Here is a 23,639-nt window from a genome sequence, read left to right as displayed (position 1 = left end):
TTTTGAAACTACTGAAACTGGTATTTGGTTTCTCAGTCAGAAAAATAAAACGTACGTGATTCAGAATTTCGAGAAATTCAACCATTAAGAGGGTAAAATAATGGTGGTGGTGGTTAGTGTTTAACGTCCCGTCGACAACGAGGTCATTAGAGACGGAGCGCAAGCTCGGGTTAGGGAAGGATTGGGAAGGAAATCGGTCGTGCCCTTTCAAAGGAACCATCTCGGCATTCGCCCGAAACGATTTAGGGAAATCACGGAAAACCTAAATCAGGATGGCCGGAGACGGGATTGAACCGTCGTCCTCCCGAATGCGAGTCCAGTGTGCTAACCACTGCGCCACCTCGCTCGGTGGTAAAATAATGGGTGAAAGTTTTATTTAAAATAAATAATTACTAAAGAACAACTAAAGGATTATAAGGCTACATCTGTGACAACTGATATTTGATTTCTCGGTTACAAACAAAAAAATACGTGTTTCAGTGTTTCTGGAAATAGAACCCGTAAGCGAGTGCAATAGAGAACGAAAATTGTTAAGAAAATATTTCATTACATTAAAAAAGTTTAAAGCTTAATTTATGAAAACTGGTATTTCACTTCTCGCTTAGATATAAAGAAATATTTGCTAGGGTAAGAAAGTTGTTATAGAAACTTGTCCGCAGGAACGCAAAAGGCATTATTAACAAAAACTTTGGACTCCAGCTGTCAGAATCTCTTTGTGGTGAGAAGTACATTCGGAAAAGACCAAGTTTATGCGGCCTTAACTAGCATCAGAAGCTTAAAAGGTATTGCAATTTGTGAACAAAATAAAAATTCGATCAAATAAAAACAAAAAAGAGTCTGCAAGCCATCCAGTCTACGTGAGATAAGCAGCGGGCGTCAAGCAAGTAAACAATAAAAGGAAGTTTTCAATAAAATTTAATAAAAAGGGCAAAGTATAGAGAAAATTTCCATAAAGATCCCGCTTCGCTATCTGTAGTAGAAAATGGAATCTTTTCTAGTACTACAAGACTTAAAAATTACGTCACTGACGTGTGGCAGGAACACTGAAATGTACACAAAATTAAATACTGTCCCAGAATTTGAACATTTGAGTTTTGTTTTGCTAATTTCTCTGAAAACTCAAAGAAAAAATGTCTGTTTCAATTAAGCACCTGTCATACAACATACAATTGTCATTCATCAACATTAATCGGTATAATGTCATAATTATTAGACAGTAAACTTACTACAAAAAGCAACTTATAACAAACAAAAAATACAAACCTCAAAACAAGAAAAAAATCATGAAAAGTTATGATTGGCACACAGCTCTGTATCGTTATGAAATATGGAAAATAGGGAAGTCAGAAATGAAATCTTTCGAAATGTGGTCTTACAGAAGTGTATTGAAGATCACATGGATTCATCGAGTACGGGAAGAAGACGCAATGATAAAAAACTTTCTCTTAAACAACATATTAAAACGAAGAGATAGATTGCTTGGGAACATACACAGTCTGATCAAATGTATTCGAAGACACTTACGTAATGCGAAACATTTTTACTTTTTCCCCTGCGGAATATAAAAGGGATCCAAAAATAAGGAAGGAATAATGCCATCCCCACTTTGGCCATAAATAAAAAAAAAACACCACTTCAGGCGTTGGCCCCTATCTAATCCTACTCCCACGACGACTAACCTAGAGCTATGAGGGGGCGACAAAGGATGAAGGAAAGGAAACCAAAGGGGAGCCACGAAAATTTAACATAATACATACAAAAAAGAGCGCGTTGAGTAGCGAATCCAGCGTCGGCGAACATGTCCAAACGTGTCTTCTCGTTCAGTGGAAGTAGATTCCGCTATCGGTTCTGTTCGGTTCGGGTAGCTTCAGATCAGTTTTCAACTTATTGCTTGGACGTTTCATCTACACCGATATCATACTCCGCAAGCTACCCTGTTCCACTCGCGAATAGTGCATGGGAAGAATGATTCTCGGTAAGCCTCCGTATTGGCCCTAATTTCTCTAACTTTCTCCTCGTAGTCAATACGCGAGATGTACGTAGGGGAAGAAATATCTTGTCCGACTCCTCCTGAAAAGTAGTCCTGAAATTTCAGTAGTAAATCCCTCCGTGATGCACAACGCGTCTCTTATAACGTCTGCCAGTGGAGTTTGTTTAGCATCTCCGCAATGCTCTCTCGCCAACTAAACTATCCGGTGACGAAATGCGCCACTTTTCGTTGGATCTTACCTGGTATGGATCCCAGATAGATGAACAATACTCAAGAATCGGATGAACAAGCGCCTTATAAGCCACTTATTTCGTGGACGAGTTACATTTCCCACGAAACTGAGTCTGGTGTCTGCTTTTCACACTATCTGTTTTATGTGGTCATTCCACTTAAGATCGCTCTGGATAGTTACGCCTAGATATTTTACGGCAGACGCCGTCTCCAGCTGTCTGACTCCGGCTGCGAGGCGGATCATTAAAGGTGCTCCCTAAGAAATTAGAGAAGTATTGTTGATAGTGTGGGTTGCGTATTAGGAGGCAGTGTCGTTCGTTGAGATAATTCCAATATCCTAGCACTGACTTATGGCCAGAATCACAAATAACGGATCGTGTGGCCACAGATCAGGAATTGACTACAAGACGCCAGAATAAAAGGAGGCAGGGAGTCTTGTGTTGTTCAAAAGAGAGGCAGTAACAGCAGAAATGGTCGCTAGGGAGAGCTCAGTGACTTCGAAAGTTGAAAATTCATTGATTGTCACCTTAGCAACAAATCCATCAGGGACATTTCAATACTTCTCAAGTTACCCAAATCGGCTGTTGGCGACGAGACTGGAAGTGTAAACGCGAAGGAACAACTACGGCCAAACCAAGACCAGGCGGTCCTTATGTACTGACGGACACGGACCATCGAGCACATTGAAGGGTGACAGTAATCAGCGGAAAGAATTGTTCGAGAGTTCCAAACTGCTATCACACTGACTGAGCGCAGCGAGTTAACGAAGAGTGGGATACTCTGGTTGAGCAGCTCACTATCAGTCTTCTGACTGGTTTGATATGGCCCCCCACGAATTCCTCTCCACCACAAACTTTTCATGTCAAAGTAGCAATAGCAACGTACGGCCTCTATCATTTACTGGATATATTCCAATCTATGTCTTCGTCTACAGTTTTTACCCTCTACAGCTCCCTCTAGTACCATAGAAGTCATTCCCTACTATCATTAAAAGATGTCCTATCATCCTGCCCCTTCTTCTTGTCGGCGTTTTCCATGTATTCCTTTCCTCGTCGATTCTGCGGAGGAGAACCTCTTTATTCTTATTCTTTGCTCATTAGACCGTATCGGTAAACGGGGAAGCCTGCAAAATCTCTACAGTTTGGTTCGTATATCTCGCGTTTGGAACATGGGAATGAAATAGGACAGGAAGAGGCCAATATTGGTACGAAGTATCGTCCAGGGAACACTGTGCAGCGGTCTGCGGAGTATACACTGTGTGGTCACCTATTAGTGGACATAAGTATGCGATGTGTCCAATCTTCGCCCTTATGACCGCTTGAATTTTGCTACGGACATTTTCAATGAGATGTCTGAATGTATGTCAGTTGATTCTTCCTCTGGAGCCGAAACATGAGAAGGCAGTGATGTTGGACAATGAGGTCTGGAGCGAAGTCGACGTTCTAACTCATCCCAAAGGCGTTCTATTTGGTTCAGGTCGGAACTCGGGGCAAGCCAGTCCATTCCAGGAATGTTACTGTCACAAACCACTGCCTCACAGATGTTGCTCTATGACTGGATCCATTATCGTGCTGATGCTAAGGATCATCGTCTCCCAATTGTTCCTCTCCTGCACTCAGTAGACAATGCTGTAAAATGTGTTCATACCCTTCCACATTTAACGTTTTACGAGGGCGTGCTGAAAAATAATATCTCCGAATTTTTTATGTAAAAACTCTTAAAGCTGCTTAAAAAACTTCATTAACAATCAGCTCTTTATTCTTCATATCTACGTACCCGTTTCTCATCACAGCCTTGCTGACTTCGCTGTCATAGTGAAGTCCTCGCAGGTATTCTTTAAGTTTTGGAAACATATGAAAATCGGATGGAGCCAAGTCAGGATGGTATGCAGGATGATCGATGACAGTGAACCCAAGATATCGGATTGTTGGAGATGTCGCAGCGTTCGTGTGTGTTCTGGCATTCTCATGCCGAAGGAGAAGGCGCTCCATGTGTGGACCAAGTTAGAAACTCGTGTACAGCACGCTGTTTCTCACGTACGGACACGATTATGCAACCCACCGCCGTGTTACATGCTACAATTCGGAGCCCTCTAATGACAGAGAGCTGCAGCTAGCATCAGCGAAACGGGAAAGACGACCGAGTAATAAGTATGAAATGCAGTACCTAAATGGCTCTGAGCACTATGGGACTCAACTGCTGAAGTCATAAGTCCCCTAGAACTTAGAACTACTTAAACCTAACTAACCTAAGGACAACACACACATCCATGCCCGAGGCAGGATTCGAACCTGCGACCGTAGCGGTCGCGCGGTTCCAGACTGTAGCGCCAGAACCGCTCGGCCACCAGCGGCCGGCTGCAGTACCTAAACCGATATTGAGAACTGAATCAAAAATTCGGATGCATTACTTTTCAGCAGGCCCTCGCATTAAGTGCAATAAGGTGACCACACCGTAACCACGAAAAACACCGCTGTTCCCCGTAATATCACGTTCTCAGTACTCCATTGTTGGCACTACACATGACGGCAAGTAACATTCTCCAGACATTTGCCAGACCCAAACCCTTCCATCGGATCACCACAGGGCATAGCGTGATTCATCACTCCAAATCACTCGTTTCCAGTCATCCAATGTCCAGTGGCGTCGCTCTTTATTCCACCTCCAGCATCGCTTAGCGTTGACTACAGACATGTGTCGAGCTACTCTCGCACCGTACCCCATTCTTTTTTAACTCCTTACGATACGTCATTGTGCCACCTGGCCTGCTGATAGCACTTTGGAACTTGCGAGTGATTCCTTCTGGTAATTTCACGTACTTCTTACAACCAGCTTCCGCAGTACTCGACGGTCCGCAACTGTTCAAATGGTTCAAATGGCTCTAAGCACCATGGGACTTAAATCTGAGGTCATCAGTCCCCTAGACTTAGAACGACGTAAACATAACTAACTTAAGGACATCACACACATCCATGCCCGAATCAGGATTCGTACCTGCGACCGTAGCAGCCGCGTGGTTCCGGACTGAAGCGCCTAGAACCGCTCGACCACAGCGGCTGGATCTGTATCCGTCAGTACATAAGGTTTGCCTGATCGTGGTTTAGTTAAGGTTGTTTGTCCGCGTTTCCACTTCACAATCACATCACCAACAGTCGACTGGGAAAGATTGAGAAGGGTTGAAAGCTGACATCCAATGACAAATCCACGTTTGAAGTCACTAAGTTCTTACGACTGACCCATTGTGGTGTTACTGCATCTCTGCTGACATCACTAGGCACCTCCTTGTATACAGGCGGGTCTGCCTCTCGTGCACTTTAGCGGCCAGCTCTAGATTATAAAGCAGCACCCGGATGCTTTTGACCTGGTCAAAAGACTTCAGACGGAATGAAAGAGGCCGTCTTGGTCAAAGTTTATCTTAGTCTACGAAGCTGTACAGGGTCTCCACGAAGTCTGGGTACATAGGGAATTCTAATAAATTGTAATAAATATTCTATATTCAATAACTATTAATAAACAAATAATAATAAAATAAATTCTAACAGTTCTAATAAATTTCGTTTTTTCCAGATTGAATTATGGTTCTATCTAAAGAAGAACGAGTGGAGTTGGCACTCTTAAGTGGACGAGAAGAGCGGTCGTATGGCAAAACTGCGAAAGAATTTAACCTTAGACTCCCTCCCACCCACCCACCCCCCACCCACCTCCCATCGTCAACCTATCTGTTTTACTGCCGTCGAGAAATTAACCACCAAGTTTTAAAAAACGGACAGTATGTTGGACAAACTCCGTCCCGGACGACCAAAGACTTCAGACGGAATGAAAGAGGCCGTCTTGGTCAAAGTTTATGCTAGCCCAAAGAAATCACTTCGTCGGACATCCAAGGAGTTGGGTGTTTGTTCTCAGGTCAATCGCCCACAAAATCGTGGCAGAGGAGAGGTTTCATCTGTACAAGTTATAGATATTGCATCACTTAAATGATGTGTGAATGGTTCGAACATAAACTGGATGAAAATATCAGTTTTACTAAAGACTGTGTTTTGTTCAGTGATGAAGCCATGTTTTATGTCAATGGTGAAGTGAAAAGACAAAATCTTCGACACAGGTCTCAAGGCAATCCACAGTGGATGAGTCTATCCAAACAGCAGAACTGCACTGCCAAAAGGTGATAGTGTGGTGCGGTTTGCGGAAAGGTCATGTGCTAGGACATTTCTTCTTTGATGCACATGTAACGGGTGAGACTTATCTGTACACGCTGATAGACAAATTGATGCCTCACACTGAGCATTTGGGTGAGGGACTTCAAGACTACTTTCTGCAGGGTGGGGTCCTTCCCACTTTGCTGCAGCTGTTGGTTGAGTGACAATTTTCCTTACTGGAATGGGAGAAGAGATCATGTGGAATTAGCCGCGGACGCTACGCTGGAGTTTGACCATGACATATTAATTTATCACATTTGCTTCAGGGCTGCAACATGTTAAAAATTCTTAGAAATGAAATGAAGTCCCATGCTTCGTGACAGGGCGTAGGGGAAAGATGCTCGAGACGCGTACCGCATTACTAGGCAAGGTCCGAATGGACGTGGTATGCCTTATTCTGGCATGTATTAGTTTATTTTATGCTTCTGAAGAAGGCTAGATTACTCTGGCTGAAACCTGGGTAAAGACCAGTAACATTTCGCAACTGAGGCGGATTTTTGACATATTCATTTCATTTCCATTCATCACTACGTCCTTGTGGTGATATTTACTTTGACTCCTTTCACATACTTCAAGGTTTCACTCATTGTAGGAGCTACTAAACGCAATGCGAGGGTGAATGAGACCAATTTCGTGTGTATGAGAGCAAATGTAATAATTCTAGTGTTTTTAGCTTTATGGTCAGTCCGCCACAGATATGGCGGCGACTCTGGGATGAAACATCTTAATGAGGTCGAAAGGATTGGCGAGATGGTGTTGGCCGTGAAAAACTTTCTATTTGTACCTGTAGAACACGTATGAAATGACGGGAACGGTTTGTGAATCCATTTTAACGGAAATTGTACCTAATTCTTGCCTTTGAGCTGCGCAATGCTTTGGATGTATACCGCTGCTGTCGGCTATTTTTTTAATTTTTGCAACAGTACGTGGGCGTTCTTCAAATCAGTGTCTAACCTTAATTGTGTTCTCGCTATTGTACAGAAGGTTTATCTGTCTATAAGTGCCTGAATGGCGCGATAGTGCAGTCACTTTGTCATTGAATGTGAACCGGTCGTAGCTCTTTTATCCCAGAAAATGTTCCTGCTAAGTGCAGTCAAATATCGCCGGGAAAATTGTTGAACGAACAGGGAAACGAGGTTTCTCCAAAGTTACTTCTCCTGCTGAATTTCGTGATAGACAGAAGAATCAAAATACAACTTTTATCCCATTCGTTACTGTTATTTGCGCGCAAACCATTTCAAATACAGACTCATTTCCTGCTTCAGTTGATTTTACATTCTTATTTACTGCTACAAATACACCACCGCTCATAATGTGAAGCCCGTCTTTTCTGTAAACAGGTCTGCCCCAGAGGACCTCGCTGCCTCCAGTTTCACGTTTCAGCCAAGCCTCATTGTCGATAATTACGTAGCCCCCACAGCTTTTCAGTACTATTTCAACATCTGACACTTTCTTTCAAACGCTTCTACGATTTACCACTAAAATCCTGATATTATCATCTATTTTGGAACATTTCTTGAGGTGTGACATGAATAATCGAGCCAGCTAGAGATAATATCTGCCTAAAGTGGCCATTTGACGTCCCAGCCGAAATGTCGTCTAGAATATTTCTTGGATTTTAGCTATTTGTACGCAAGGAGAATCCCCCGACTTTAACGCGGAATGACTCAGAGATTACAGGTGGCTCAGTCGATTGTCAACCACTTTGTAGAAACTGTACTAAACTGTTCTTATTATGTGGCGGGAATTTACCTCTACCAGCCCCTCTGATCTGCTTCGCTTAAGATTGTGTACTAATGAATATTATTTTTGTAAAGGTGCAAGACCGCCGTTGGTAGCTGATGATATTGGCTTCCTTGAACATCATAAAAATCAAAAATAATCACTGTTTGCAACTGTGGTGACCCTAATGGCGTACGACTGTCTTTGCCGCAGGTCTCTTTCTACGATCTAAATAATCTGAAGCTATATTTAAACCCAATACGTTTGATGTCTTTCTTCAAATTCAAGTTTTGGTTACAAAATATGTTTTTATCGTAATGGATAGCATAACCCGTGCTGCAGATTATCACAGCTTAAACCGAGTCTTTAAATCATTATTCTAATAGCAACCATTCGGGCTTTCAGCTCAGGAAAGCCACGGAATATGTATATCTGGAAAGACCGACAGGGATTTCAATACCATGTCGGTCCATTGCTTTTTTTTGTCGGTCCACTGTTTCAATTGCTGCTCCGTCTTGTTCAGTAACTACACTTAGAGGCTAAAACCCTGTTAGATGAAAAAGTGTTAGCGACAGTGAGACAAGCGAATACATTTTCATATTGTTTTAGGATTCCAAAAAATTTACTAAATTCGCAAGTTCCCGTAATTCCGTAAGAATGTTAGGCGACGTCGTGAGAGCGTTACAGAGAAAGTTGGATGATCGGTTGTACTATGTCTATATCTTGAAATACCATATCGAATTTCCGACATATCAAAACGAGTGACTCTTATTGTTAAATTTGAAACAGGGAACTGTTATCAGTTGCCAGTAAATGTGTGGCTGTAGGGTGCGGCAGTGCCGAAGGCTAAATAAAAAATTTTAAAAAATAAGTGTATTGTATGAGTTGCACCATTGTTGATTTACATATAAGTTTTCTCAATAAAGATGTTTAATTTTTGTGAAACAGCTTTTAACAGTTTTAGTGTTTTCAGATGAAAGGGAATGTATAGAGCTGCAGTTAAAATTAATCTGTATTAATACAGATATCAGAATTATTAACATTAATGTGGTTTTTTAAATCTTATTTCTGTGCTGTCCCAAAGGAATGATATTCGAAAGCGGTGCCAGTTTAAATGTGAAAACAAAAATATCTCAATTCAAGAGTAGATTAACTCATAAGACATTTGACTATGTGACAGAAACCGTGTAACCTTTGCTTTTGAAACTATGAAAAATCTTTCCTTTCTCTGCGTTTCCACAGCGAGACATTTTCTTTATTTTAGAAGTGAGGGTTGCACCATTTTTGCGTCTATTTCGTGATTTACAACTGACAAATTAAATATGTTTACTTCTAAGAATTTTTCTGTAATCGAGCATATGAGCTTTGATAAAGGCGGAAGATACTGTTCTGTTGACGACAGAACATCGGATCATAAAGTGAAAGGACTGTCTTCAGATTTTATATTCATATGAGAACACTTTAATAGGAAATACATTACAAAAAAAGATACCAAAACCCTCGCTGAAATGGTGTCTCTAAATACCAGTGAAGATAACATTATTGGCATACGAGGCAACGTCCCAACATATCACCTCTTCCAGCTGGTGTATCACGTTTTGTTATTTCATCCCCCTCACCCCAGACACACGCGGGGGGGGGGGGGGGGAGGTGCTATCAGCGATTACAGTTCGTCGCTCTTCATCTAAAATAGTTTAAATATGATAAAAAAATTTAATGGTGTTACAGATTCAATATTTTTACAAATAACAAACAGATGGTGAGTTGTGTTGGTTAAAACACGAAAGGCAGATTTGGTTCTGTTTAAAACATCTCCACGGAGGAGAACAAAGGGACGAGTTTATGTAGATTGCCAGGAGTAATGGTATCACGGGATTTATAGATATTTGGGAGGTGTATAGCATGGGTTTTACGTGAATGGATGTTCGGTTGAGAGATTTGGGAGGACGATTAGGGATAAGATTCCGAACCAAATCTTGGGATGTGGAGGTGGGGATGAGGACAAGATCCCTAACGAGGAGAGGAGGGGGAGACCTGTTGATCTGGCAGGACGAGTATATATTTGGGCGGATTCCATGGTCAGGTAAGGGGAGGCGATTAAAGTTTGGTTGGGAAAGAATGTGGAGTGAGTGTAGATGTAGTGTTATGGGACTAAGTTACCACAGGCATGACAGAGTACTAGAATCAGAGAGCGGGGAGGGGGGCGATTAGAGGGTGAATGATGGATGATATTCATAGCTGTGAATCTGGAAGAGAATGGTGAGGATTTTATACGGTGACAAAGATTACGTGCATGGGCGGGCAAGCTGAGCCGAAAGCGTACTGGGCAGAGTGCATAGCGTTGTAGGCTTTACAGAATTTTGGAGGAACTGAAGACCATGCTACCTTTACATAGCAAAGGATGGATTGGATCAGGGATTTGCAGGTGTGGAGGTTTGTGTAAGGATACAATTCCCGTGTTCGAACGGTTAGTAGTTTTAGGCTGTCGTGTCATTTCTGTTGAATGGTTAGTAGGTGGTGTTTCCATGTTAGTTGGCGATCAATCGTTGGTTCAAGGTATTTTAGTGCGTAGTTACATTGATTTACATTGCCATTGGTCAAGTACTGCTGATATTGTTCCCTTAAAAGTTTTATTACAGATTCCCTGCTCCAACCTTTAACAACTGAGCTAGCTCCACACTCTTGTAACGACGCCGTCAGGAGGCGGCAGTGTAGTGACTGGCAGTGCCTCTCGCGCTTATGTGGACAGACGCTGCAATGACACCGGAGAGCGACCACACTCTTTCCCAAGGCACCGAGTCGCGTTTCATACGCAAATTGACTTGCTCCTCTCGCTAATTCAGCTAATTGTACAAAGGTCGGCTGGCCAGTCGTTACTGATCTGCGCAATTATTTGATGCAAAGTACGACAGATATATGGCGACCTTGTATCGTGTTTGGAACACCGAGTGAATCGTTCAGTGGCGAAGACTGTGCACTCGCTTTCAACACAAGTGCGCTTCATTTCCTCGTCCATCGATTCTGATTCTCATGTAGTGACTTCAGGTGAATGCTGGAATGATTCCCATGAAAACATTACGACAGATTCTCTGCGTATCCTTTTACAGCTTTTATTGTTGTGTATATTCAGCAACCGAAACACAAAGAAGCAATGTTAACACATCTCGTCATCTGGCTGTGTTTAAATTGTAAAATCGAGCTACTTGCGCGAGCGAAAGACGAGGAATAGTCACGGTTTTCATTACCACCTCCAAAAAATAAAGTTCTGCATTTAATTTTTGGTATGTGTGCAGATACATATCTGTAGTCCTAGTACATATTGGAATGCCCGTGCCGTAGTACCGTATCATGCCAAAACAAAATGGCACAACCTGTAGACAAAATGGAGTATTGTGCAATAATTCCAGCCATTCGCCAGCTTTTTCGTCTCATCGCAAAAATATGTTCTGTCAAAATCTCCAAAATACTAGACTCCAACTCTCACTTCCTCTTTGATGGTAATTTCTTGCCAGCAAGCCAAAGTTTCAAGTTAGCTAACACGAAAAAGTCACTTCGGGATAGATCTGGTAAACAGGATGAATGAGGAACAAATTTAAAGCCCAGTTCATGCACTTTCGCCACCGTTCGCGATTATGGGATGGTGCATTAGCCTGGTGAAAGAGCACTTTTTTGTGTGCCAACTTTTCTCTTTTTTTCCATCCAACGCAAGTTTCAAACGATCCAACAACGGAGAATAATAGGGTACAGTTCTGGTTCTGCCTTTTTTTCAGGTAATCTATAAGAACTATTCCATGGGAATCCGAAAACACAGAGGCCATCACGTTACCAGCTGACAAAATGGTCTGTCTTCTTCGGTGCACTTTCACCAATGTTTTGCCCATTGTTTTGACTGCCATTTTGACACTGGTTTGTAGTGATTGATCCAGGTTTCATCAATAGTCATATATCGGTTCAAAGCGCTTTGTGGACTGTGACTAACTATCGCCAGAAATTGTGTTGAAATGTTGGGCTGGATGCGCTTTTGATCGACTGTGAGCAATCGCGGCACCCACTTCGCACATGGTTTCCTCATAACCAATTCTCCATGCAGGATAGTATGCACTCGTTCAGTTGAGATGCGAACAGTCTCAGCAGTCTCACGAATTTTTATTGGTCGTCTTGCATTAGCATATCGTGGTTTTTGCCCAAGCTGACCTCAACTGGATGGCTGGAGCGTGCTTCGGCTTCAGTGCTTGTCAAACCACGTTTAAATTCATTAGTCCAAAAGGAAACCGTCTTCAATGACGGTGCAGAATCTGCGTGAACTTCTTGCAGCTCTATTTTGATTTGTATGGCAGTCCAACCCTTCAAATGAAAAAGTTTAATAACAGCATGAAATTCGGTTTTCTCCATTTACTATCGCATTTGACACACTCACTGAACCGTACGCTGTACATCGCTGAAATTCTTTATACGATCATTGGAATAATCAAGCTTATCAACAATGTTGGCGCAACAAAAATGTTCGATATTTCCATACAAATTTACGAGAACGAATCATCGAAAACGAATTATCGCACGATACGCCACTTTATCAGTGGGCTGCACCATTTTGTTCTGGTTACTCTATTGGCAGCCAGGCTACTGTGGCGCAACGATTTCAATGTGTACCAGGATTGCAGACATGTATCTTTTTTCCCTTCATCTTCTGTCTTCTGGCTGGTCTGATGCGGACCGCCACGAATTCTTCTCTTGCACCAAGCTCTTCATTTCAGAGTAGCACTTGCACCCCATATCCTCAATTATTTGTTGAATGTACTCCAATCCCTGTCTTTCCCTACGGTTTCAAAGCTACACAGCTCCCTCTAGTACCGTGTATGTCATTCCCAGATGTCTTAACACATGTCATATCATCCTGTCCTTCTCTTCGGTGTTTTCCACAGGTTCTTTTCTTCGTCAATTCTGCGGGTACTATCCTCATCCCCAATCTCATCCGCCCAACTGATCTTCAACATCTCGAACGCTTCGATTTCCTACTTTTCCCATAGTCCATGATTCACTACCGATCCTTTGCTCAAAACGTACATTCTCAGAAATTTCTCCCTCCTGTTTAATACTAGTAGACATGTTTTGGCCAGGAATGCTCTCTTTACCTGTGCTAGTCCTCCTTCCTTCGTATGTCCTGTGTTATTTTGTTCCCAAAATAGCAGACTTCCTTCACTTCGTCTACTTTTCGTCACCAGTTTCGATGGTAAGCCTGTTGCAAGTCTTATTTCTGCTATTCCTCGTCACTTAAATCGTTCTTAGGTTTACTTTCATCCCACAATCTGTACTCTGTAGAATTTTCATTCCTTTCAGCAGGTTTCTTCTTCACTTTCCCTGAGGATACCAATGTCATCAACCAATATTATCATTGATATCCTTTCACCTTGAAGCTTAATTCAACTCTTAAATCATTATTTCCGTCTTTTCCGATGTATAGACTGAACAGCAGGGGCGAAAGATTAGATCCCTGTGTTACACCGTTTTTAATCCAAGTATTCGTTCTTGGTCTTCCATTCCTATTGTTCCCTCTTGGATCTTGTACATTTTGGACATTACTCGTCTTTCCCCATAGCTTATGTTTTCCCTTTTGTTTCTTGTACTTCTTGTATTGAATACGGGGTGAACATTAATGAAACCGACAACCTGCATGGACGTGTTCCTGACACGAAATGGAGGAAGAAAGGTCCTATGAACTTGCGTCCGGAAATGCATCGTTTCCACGGTAGATGACGCTGACGAATCACAGTTCCTCTTAACACGTGCCGTGAGTTCCTTGGGTGTTGCAGGTTGTGTGATTGACGAAGCGTGCTGTAAGGACTAGAATGGTCCGGTATTCATGTCAGGAACAAGCTGTTCGGCCAAGCAGATGGAAACGGTCAAGAGGCAGCACAGCAATACCAAAACAAGTACCCTCACAGACACCAACCACATCAAACAACATTTCAAGCCCTTTCTGGCGTTTGTGAGACCGTGGGTCCTTTCAGACAGATGAACATGCGTACACCAGATTTGGAGGACCAGGTTCTACAGGTTAGAGCCAAACCGTAGTACAAGCTCCAGGCAAGTGACCCGCCAACATGGAGTAAGCCAAAGTACTATTATGTGTATCCTGCATGACAACCGCTACTATCCCTTTCACCGTATCACAGGCCACTTTGAACATCTGTTGTGACGTGGATTTGCGCAGCTCTGTACTGTGTTCAGGGACGATTTGTTGTCGTTGCACGCACGCCGACCATTTCCGGATACATATTCATAGGACCTTTTTTCCTTCACCTCCGGTCAGAAATTCGTCCCGGCAGTTAGTAGGTTTTATTAATGTTCACCCTGTATCCGTCTTTACCTATAGCTTACTGCGATTTTCCTAAGAATTTCGAAGATCTTGCACCACTTCACACCAACACTTTTTCTAGGCCGACAAATCCTACAGACAGACAAAAATTTAATCAAGTAACATTATTTCTTGAAGGTGATAGTCACAGACCATCCTTCGTAGTAATCAAAGTTTAATGTTAGTGGGACAAAAAGTCTATGGTTCCTGTAGGTTATGATCTTTTAATGGCCACTGTTCTTTCGCCATGTTACATGATCGCGAATAGTCCACCATTGACTGCGGATTTTCTCCTGATGTATAATCCACAAACTCTGTTGTATTATCATCACATAAAACTTCCAGGCTAATAGGCCGTGGTCGATGTGTAATACTTTATCCTAGCGTTTCCTCTCCGACTGCGGGAGACACCTTCAGAGGTAAAGAGGCGAACTGCAACCAGAACTCGAGGTAGCGCCGACTATATGGGCAGTGTAGAGGGCACCATAGATCATCACGTGATACTGGGTACGAGATTATCGCTGGTACTAGAAGGAAAGTAATCGATCGTCATTCTTACGTTGCAACGTTGTTATTCAAGAGGAAGGTATTAAATTAGATAAAACCTACTACCAGAGATAAACTCGTAGCCGACGTCACGTGACGAAATGTGGTGCCCTCTACACTTGTAAGGTGTCAGGCAAATCCAACACCTTCCATGAAAACCCTGACATGATAAGCAAATCCAGTAGTATGTCACATGGCTCCGAATAAATCGTGACATTAAATTAACCAAAGTAATACGAGTAACGAGTGAGCAAATGGAATACCACAGACTAACACAAGAATGCCTAAATGCATGTCATACCTTCCCACCGTGAGACAGACGCAGTTCCGAGGGGAGAAACGAGAACAGAAGCCGAGAGCAGAACCGTGTTAAGCTGGAAGGCCCTACGATAAGGGACGGACACCCACGTCGCCAGCTAACCGCTAGGACCACACCCCAGCCGCACGTTTTAGCGTGAGACTTTTTCGCGTCTCTGTTACGTCAGGACCGCCCTCCAGCCCATGTTAAAAGATAGAGCCCTCCAGAAGAACAGTATAGATCTTACGATAACACAAAAAGGGCCACCCCAACCGCAAGTTTTAGCGTGAGACTTTTTCGCGTCTCTGTTACGTCAGGACCACCCCCTAGCCCATGTTAAAAGATAGAGCCCTCCAGAAGAACAGTATAGATCTTACAATAACACTAAAAGGACCACACCAGCTGCAAGTTTTAGCGTGAGACTTTTTAGCGTCTCTGTTACGTTGCAAACTTTAAAAACATTGCCCCACCATGAAAAGTATAATGTTTCTCATTGGATAGACAGAATTTTTGTAGGCGGAGCTTAAGGTTAACATTGAGACCCTGATTGGTCATATGAAAACATAGCCAGATAGTTTTTTTAAACCAACTTCGGTAAATTTTAGTAAGGAGAAGTTAGGAGAGAGTTGCTTCCGAGACGGCGAGGTGAGTGGAGCTGTGCTGCCCGCCGCCCCCTGACGAACGCCGACAAGGTAACGAACGCACGCGATGCCGCATAACAGCGCATAAAGCTTCATTCAGAACTGCAGAAGTCTCATCTGTTACACCCCCTTTTTGCGTAATACTAGTGTAGATCGTCAATTAAAGCTCATGGTGTTCACATTTGCCACTCGAAGTAAAAATCTGAAACGCGATGATTTTTCTGTTATATAGTTATTGAGAAGCCACATCAGCCACTGTAATTTACGACAAGTTAGATAAGTAATTAAAGATAATTGAGGGTCACTGTAGACCATTTTGATAGTTTTCTTTCTTGTGAAACTTAATTTAAACCTAGATTATAGATGTGGTATGGCATAGGTCATCCTTCGATCCATTGTAGAACTTGGAAACCCACTCAGGGAATATTCGTTCACATTTTTGTTGAACGCAGTTGGTTTTTATCATCGTGTATTAAAACATTTCCTTTTATCAATAGTGCAATTTATAAACAATGTTCTGTGAGTAGAATAAAACTTCTAATGGTAAACTTAACTGCTTTTTCGACGTTATTTTACCAGCTAACTAAAAATAGGAAAGCCTTGAACCCCTTCCACTAAATTTAGTTAGTATTAAGATTCTTTTACGGGGAGTGCAGTAGAGCTGACGCTGAAATCATTAAGTATTTGGTTATATCATCGCTAGTCTCACTGAACTCTTCTGAACTCTACATGTCATGTGTGGTCTGGCGTCTCCTTACCAGCAACAGGTCCCAGGTTCAAACTAGTCAATTCCCTAAAAAACACGCTCAGAGCGTCGTTGCGCGAAAGTGGTAGGGAGACACGATATAGAACAACAGACACCACGCAGAATGTTAGATACTGCCTACGTATTCGGCGCTCCCTCGACTTCTGATTGCAGTTCGCCACTTTACCTCTGAAGATGTCTCGTGCAGTCGTAGAGGAAACGTTATGAGAAAGTTTCATACATCGACCACGGCCTTTTAGCCCGGAAGTTTTAAGTGACTCAGTACCAGCCATGAAAGCTTATTATGTGATCTGTTGTATTCCCTTTTTTATTATTTTCCAGCTACGATTGTGGAATGTTAACAATGCTTTTTTATCTTTAACTTGTGTGAATTCTATGAAATTATCTGAAATTAGTGTGCAGATTCTATTATGATATTTCTATGTATATGTTTTTTTTCTTTTTTTTTGGTACCAAGTCGCGCTACTGCTACGGTCGCAGGTTCGAATCGTGCCTCGGGCGTGGATGTGTGTGATGTCCTTAGGTTAGTTAGGTTTAAGTAGTTCTAAGTCTAGGGGACTGATGACCTCAGATGTTAAGTCCCCTAGTGCTTAGAGTCATTTTGTACCAAGTGAAGAAGAGGACACTGTTAACTGTGAAATGCACAGGACGGCACTAGCTACACTTCTCTGTTCCCAGCACACCTTAAGAAACATAAAGGAAATGTCTTTTTTGCAGAGGGCGGCATGCAGCAACAGCAGCTCCAGCTTTCACCATGCATGCGACTCTACATCTACGGACTTCATGGCTTTTTGACTGAAATAATCTTCACGGCAGCTTGGGAATACGTCACACGACTTAACTGGAAACTTCCAGGTAACTTGCTATATGTTGGCAATACATTTATCTCATGGTTTCACCATAACTACGTCTACATTACGTACACTGGAAACCAATGTCATGTGCATGGAAGAGGGTTCTTGCCACTGTATCGCCTGATACCGTGTCTTCTCGTTCCAGTCGTGTCTGGAGCCTTGGGATAATGATTTATTAAACCCCTTTGTGCACATTGTACTCAGTCTAATCTCGTTTTCGAGGTTTACGCGGAAGCGATATTTGGGGGTGTAGTATATGCCTAGGTTCTTTACTCAGTGTTTCATCTCGAAACTCTGTACGTAGGCTTTTCTTGGGATAGCTGAAGGTTACCTCCAAGCGTCTGGCAGTTCACGTTTACCAGCTTTCCGCGATGCTCTCCCTTGATTCAAACCTGTGACCACTCGTGCTGCCCTTCTGTTCATACGTTCAGTATCCTCTGAGAGTCCCATCTGGGTTGAGGTCTCACGCACTGAGCAGTATTCAAAGACGGGACGCATGAGTTATTTGTGACGAGTCTCCTTTGTAAACTGACTGCGTATTCCCAGTATACCATTAATGAACCCCAGTCTGCCACCGGCTTTATCTGCAGTTGTGCTTAGGTGCTCATTCCATTTCATATTGCAGTCCGCAGCTCGTGGTCGTGCGGTAGCGTTCTCGCTTCCCACGCCCGGGTTCCCGGGTTCGATTCCCGGCGGGGTCAGGGATTTTCTCTGCCTTGTGATGACTGGGTGTTGTGTGCTGTCCTTAGGTTCGTTAGGTTTAAGTCGTTCTAAGTTCTAGGGGACTGATGACCATAGATGTTAAGTCCCACAGTGCTCAGAGTCATTTTAGCCATTTCATATTCCCAGAGCTTGTTTACACCCAGTTATTTGCATGAGTTGACTGACCCCAGTTGGCATTCATCGATATCTTAGTCATAGAACACTGTTTCTCTGTGTTTTGTGAAGTGCATATTTGACATTTCTGTACTTATAAACTAAGTTGTCAATCTTCGCAACACTACCTGTAATCTCATAGCTCCTCCCCCCCCCCGTCCCCCCCTCCCAATATTTTTTTACTAGACATGCTCTACACAATTCACTTCCTGTGTATCCACAACCAGAAGAGGTGCCACCTACAAGATTAGTGTCCATCCCTGCTAAACTTTACTCATAACAATTCAAGTACTGAAATTAAAACTGTGGTGCAATTGTCCACTACTGTGGACCGTTGTTAATGTCGCTTCTTTGGCGTTTTTGATCAGTCCTGAGGCTGCAAAAGCACGCAGTCCATTCCAGTGGCTATTCAATACTGATCCAGTTCCTTGCGTGCATTTGCATCCTCAGGACTGATTAAAAACGGCAAAGAAGCAAGGGCACCCACGCCCATGTGGAGAACCCCTCTCCCCGTAGCTCTCACAGAAAGGAAAAAATTTTCACTCATGCTCATAAATTAAGGATAATTGCAGAATGTGGTACTACACAACGTGGCACTACACAAAACTGGCGCTAATAGCATAGGCACATATGGACCACATACGACACAGATCTGTAAGTCCACGGTATTGGAGATAAGTTGAGAAAACCGTCCCGAAACACAAGTGCTACAAAACGCCACTGTTTCCTGCGCGTGTTCCCCGACATCAATATGGGATATGATCACCATGCACACGTACACAGGCCGCACAACGGGTTGGCATACTCTGGATCAGGTGGTCGATCAGCTGCTGGGGTATAGCCTCCCATTCTTGCACCAGTGCCTGTCGGAGCTCCTGAAGTGTCGTAGGGGTTTGAAGACGTGCAGCGATACGTCGACCGAGAGCATCCCAGACGTGCTCGCTGGGATTGGGTTTAGGTCTGGAGAACAGGCAGGCCACTCCATTCGCCTGATATCTTCTGTTTCAAGGAACTCCTCCACGATGGCAGCTCGGTGGGGCCGTGAGTTATCATCCATCGGGAGGAAAGTGGGACCCATTGCACTCCTGAAAAGGTGGACATACTGGTGCAAAATGACGTCCCGATACACCTGACCTGTTTCAGTTCCTCTGTCAAAGACATGCAGGGGTGTATGTGCACCAATCATAATCCCACCCCACACCATCAAACCACGACCTTCATATAGGTCCCTTTCAAGAACATTAAGGGGTTGGTATCTGGTTCCTGGTTCAGGCCAGATGAAAACCCGGCGATAATCACTGCTAAGACGACTTCTGGATTCGTGCATAAACATAACCTGGGACCACTGTTGCAATGACCATGTACTGTGTTCTTGACACCAGGCTTTACGGGCTCTCATGTGACCAGGGGTCAGTGGAATGTACCTTGCAGGTCTCCCGGCGAATAAACCATGTCTGTTCTGTCGTCTGTAGACTGTGTGTCTGGAGACAATTGTTCCAGCGGCTGCGGTAAGGTCCCGAGAAAGGCTACCTACAGTACTCCGTGGACGTCTGCGGGCACTGATGGTGAGATATCAGTCTTCTTGTGGTGTTGTACACTGTGGACGTCCCGTACTGTAGCTCCTGGACACGTTTGCTGTCTGCTAGAATCGTTGCCATAATCTTGAGATCACACTTTCTGGCACACGGAGGGCCCGTGCTACGACCTGCTGTGTTTGACCAACCTCCAGTCGCCCTAGTACTCTACCCCTCATAACGTCATCAATATGTGTTCTTCGAGCCATTTTCAACACACAGTCACCGTTAGCACGTCTGAAAACGTCTGCACACTTACTCGCTGTACTCTGACACGCACCAACACACCTCTGCGTATGTGGACTGCTGCCAGCACTACCGTGCGACGACCGCAGGTCAAATGCACCGCATGGTCATACCCCGAGGTGATTTAAACCCGCAAACCGCCCACCAGAGCGTTGTTTCACCATGTATCAGCATTGTCCTTAATTTATGAGCATGAGTGTAGTATGATTAGATGATACCAGGTGTATTTCTTTTAAGAAACTGGTTTAAAAGTAGGTACTACGCAGGCTTTTCACAGGGTCAGAAAGAAAACTTCCTTATGGCTACGTACAAGTCGCCATCTGTCTTCCAAAATATTAAAAATACTCTAAACCCTCAGGGCTAGCCCCCCTCCCCCCCCCCTCCCCCAACCTACAGAGTATCTTATGGCTCCGTTGCATACAAGCTACATTAACAGCTGCCCAATACAGTGGACAACTGCCTCATAGGTTTAAAGAAAGACACGACGCTTTGCAGTCTTGCGCAGGAGCTTTGCGCAATTGAGAAAAAGAGGATAATGAGAAGACACTAATAATTTCCTGTTGGTCAGTGGCCGGATTCGGTAACTTGCGCGTCCCTAATCCACCCCAATTATCCAACCGCGAAAATGGCATTTACAGTTTAACGTGGAATCCGAACCAAGTGTCGTTCGTGGCAGCTTCTCACGTCGTTGAGAAGTGAGGTCTAGATTAAAGGCTGGCAGCAAATTTCGGTAGATTTGATCAAGAGACCTGTTAGCTTTTAGGCATGCTCATTGCCACTAAACTACCAGGCCCGACAATGTGAAGGTAAACAGTCACTATAACCTGCTCATAAAGACACTGGTATAGTGCTCTCCGAATAGCAAATAATTGCTGACCATTGCAAATAAACAAATGATTCAGTTACGCTTGGAGCCAGAGCGTGACACACGTAATGTCCCAGTCGTGTATCCACTCCCTGAAGGTTACACCACAATACCATGATGGTGGTTTGTAGCCCTGTTACAGTACGTAATTTCAAGGCTTTGGTGACTGTTCCTAGACATGAAAAATGTTCGACGTAGTCAAGTACATGTTCAACTAGTCGATAATCTCTCTTCGGATACAAGAGTTGGCTGTAGCTGTCTATAGAACCTATAGTTGCCAGCAGACTCTGTATTAGAACTAGACAACGGATGTTCTGTATGCCAGTTGCCTGACTGTGTGCACCACTCACAGCTTTACCTACTGCAGAATTAGCTTGGATAATGAATGTGTGTAAGAATGTTCTTAGACAGACATACCAGCTTAGGAGGGCTATCTTGTAAACTATTTATTTATAGACAGAGTGATTCAGCTGGGTCTACTTATGGGTTTCATTCCAATCGCAGTGCCTTCAAAAACCATTCGTGAGATTTTCACATTCTCTCGCTTGCTATGTGCAAACTATTAGTCCTACTTAAAAAAAATTAACAGGACCGTTTTTGCAAGAAAAACAAGGTTTTGGAATTATTAAAGAAAAACGCGTTTTAAGGACACTTTTCTTGAATAATTCCAGAACTAGCAAAAACGTAGCCCAGTACAAAATTTAACTACATTAAATTTCATATAAAATGGTCCTGTTCATTTTTTTCTGTAGGACTAATAGTTTGCACATAGAGAGCGAGAGAATATGAAAATCTCGCACATGGTATTTGAAGGTGTTGCGGGTTGCGTCAAACCCATAGATAGGGGCAGCTGAAGTACACTGTATATTTTTTACAGGGTGTTTCAAAAATAGTCATCCGCTTTCAAAAGACTCCTTTTTAGCGTTAATTCCGTCTCGTCCAGCGTCCGCTGTGCTCAACATCTGGCAGTTGTATGGGCGAAACTGACTGCAGTCAGATACCCTTGCTGTCGACACAGTAGTCAATTACTTAATGGAGGGAGTCGTGTGCGCCACCTGCCTATGTGTTAACTTTGTCCTCTTTGTGTATCATATTTTCTGAAGCAGAAATTGGGGGACCAGTCCAGCATTTGTCTAAACAAGCGGGAGAAACCGCTTAAAACCACACTCAGTTTCGTCAGCGCACAAGACACGGTCGTTTATCCGTCATGAGGATTCCACCCAGATCTGACTTACCTTCCTGTATCGCAAGCTAGTGCACTGCACGTAATTCTATCCAAACCGGTCAACAAATTTCACAAAATTAAATCTTCTATTTGAAGATCACCTGGATTACTCCTCGTCGATCCGATTCGTATTGAAAGCATGTGTAAGGCACAACTAGGATTTCAACGTATGTAAACAGGAAGATGAAACTCTCAACCGTTTCCGAGATAATCGAGTTTCAATACTTTAGGCATACTTACATACTTGTTATGGTTGTTAGTGGTCGAGAAGCCTACTGCTTGGGTGAGTAAGTCAGTAGTTTCATAAGAGCGAAGACTTCGGATCGAATCACGCTGCTGGTACTGTTTTTTTTTGTTTTTTTTTTTTTATTTTTTTACAACCCCACGTAATTATAACAAAAGATTATTATGAGTGTGAAAATTGCCAGTACTTGGTGATTCATTTACTGTTTTCACAATCTTTATGCTGAAAAAAAGGGGACAAATATCTTTGTGAGGAGACTCGAAATGAAGAAAGTAGTCATGCCGACGAGAACTTTCAGTCAAATCAATGCATCCGCTATATTTACAGTATTGTACCCACATTTGTGAGAGGTATAATGTATAACTTACGGAGCACTGCACGAATGGGATGATACTGATCGTAGAAACAAGGAAAACTATAATTATTGCTGTATAAAGCACATGTAATGAAAGCTAAATTTTTGCATGTGCATTGATTCTTTCAGTAAGTCTATTGCAAAACAAACTTGGTTTACAGTGATACAAGGTTCTCTATCATCATACAATTTCAGTGCGTACACCTGTACGAAGCACATAACCGAATATTACGAGGCGTGTTTTTTAAGTAATAACCGTTTTGAAATTAAAAAAGACATGGTAAGATATCTCAATAATTTTATTTTTACGTGAAAGCCTGTACCTTAATCTACTTTTCTACATAATTTCCATCAATATTGAGGCACTTGTCATAACGTTGTACCAGTTTTTGAATACCCTCCTCATAGAAGTCCGCCGCCTGACTTGTTAACCACTGCATCACCACTGTTTTGACTTCGTCATCGTCTTGAAGACGCTGACCACCCAGGTGTTTCTTCAAGTGCATGAACAGATGGTAGTCACTGGGAGCAAGAGCGGGGCTGTACGGAGGATGATCTAGAGTTTCCCATCGAAACGATGTGATGAGATCTTTGGTCTGATTCGCCAAATGCGGTCGGGCATTGTCTTGCAGCAAAACGATGCCCTTGCTCAACT

At 43.0% G+C, this 23,639-nt stretch overlaps 1 protein-coding gene across 1 annotated transcript in view; it reads left to right on the top strand.

Moving 5' to 3' along the window:
* The window catches only part of LOC126260166 (transmembrane protein 229B-like), a 227,188-nt gene that overhangs the window by 167,859 nt on the left and 35,690 nt on the right, over positions 1-23,639 (top strand). Inside the window, exon 2 of the mRNA XM_049957429.1 lies at positions 17,463-17,600. Within this exon, the coding sequence (XP_049813386.1) occupies positions 17,471-17,600 (130 nt within the window). The 5' untranslated portion in view covers positions 17,463-17,470. The remainder of the gene's footprint in view (positions 1-17,462; positions 17,601-23,639) is intronic.

This window comes from Schistocerca nitens, chromosome 5 (assembly GCF_023898315.1).
Source record: "Schistocerca nitens isolate TAMUIC-IGC-003100 chromosome 5, iqSchNite1.1, whole genome shotgun sequence".
Taxonomy (NCBI): Eukaryota; Metazoa; Arthropoda; class Insecta; order Orthoptera; family Acrididae; genus Schistocerca; species Schistocerca nitens.
Note: the sequence above shows the minus strand (reverse complement) of the source record. Positions and strands in the feature narration are given on the sequence as shown.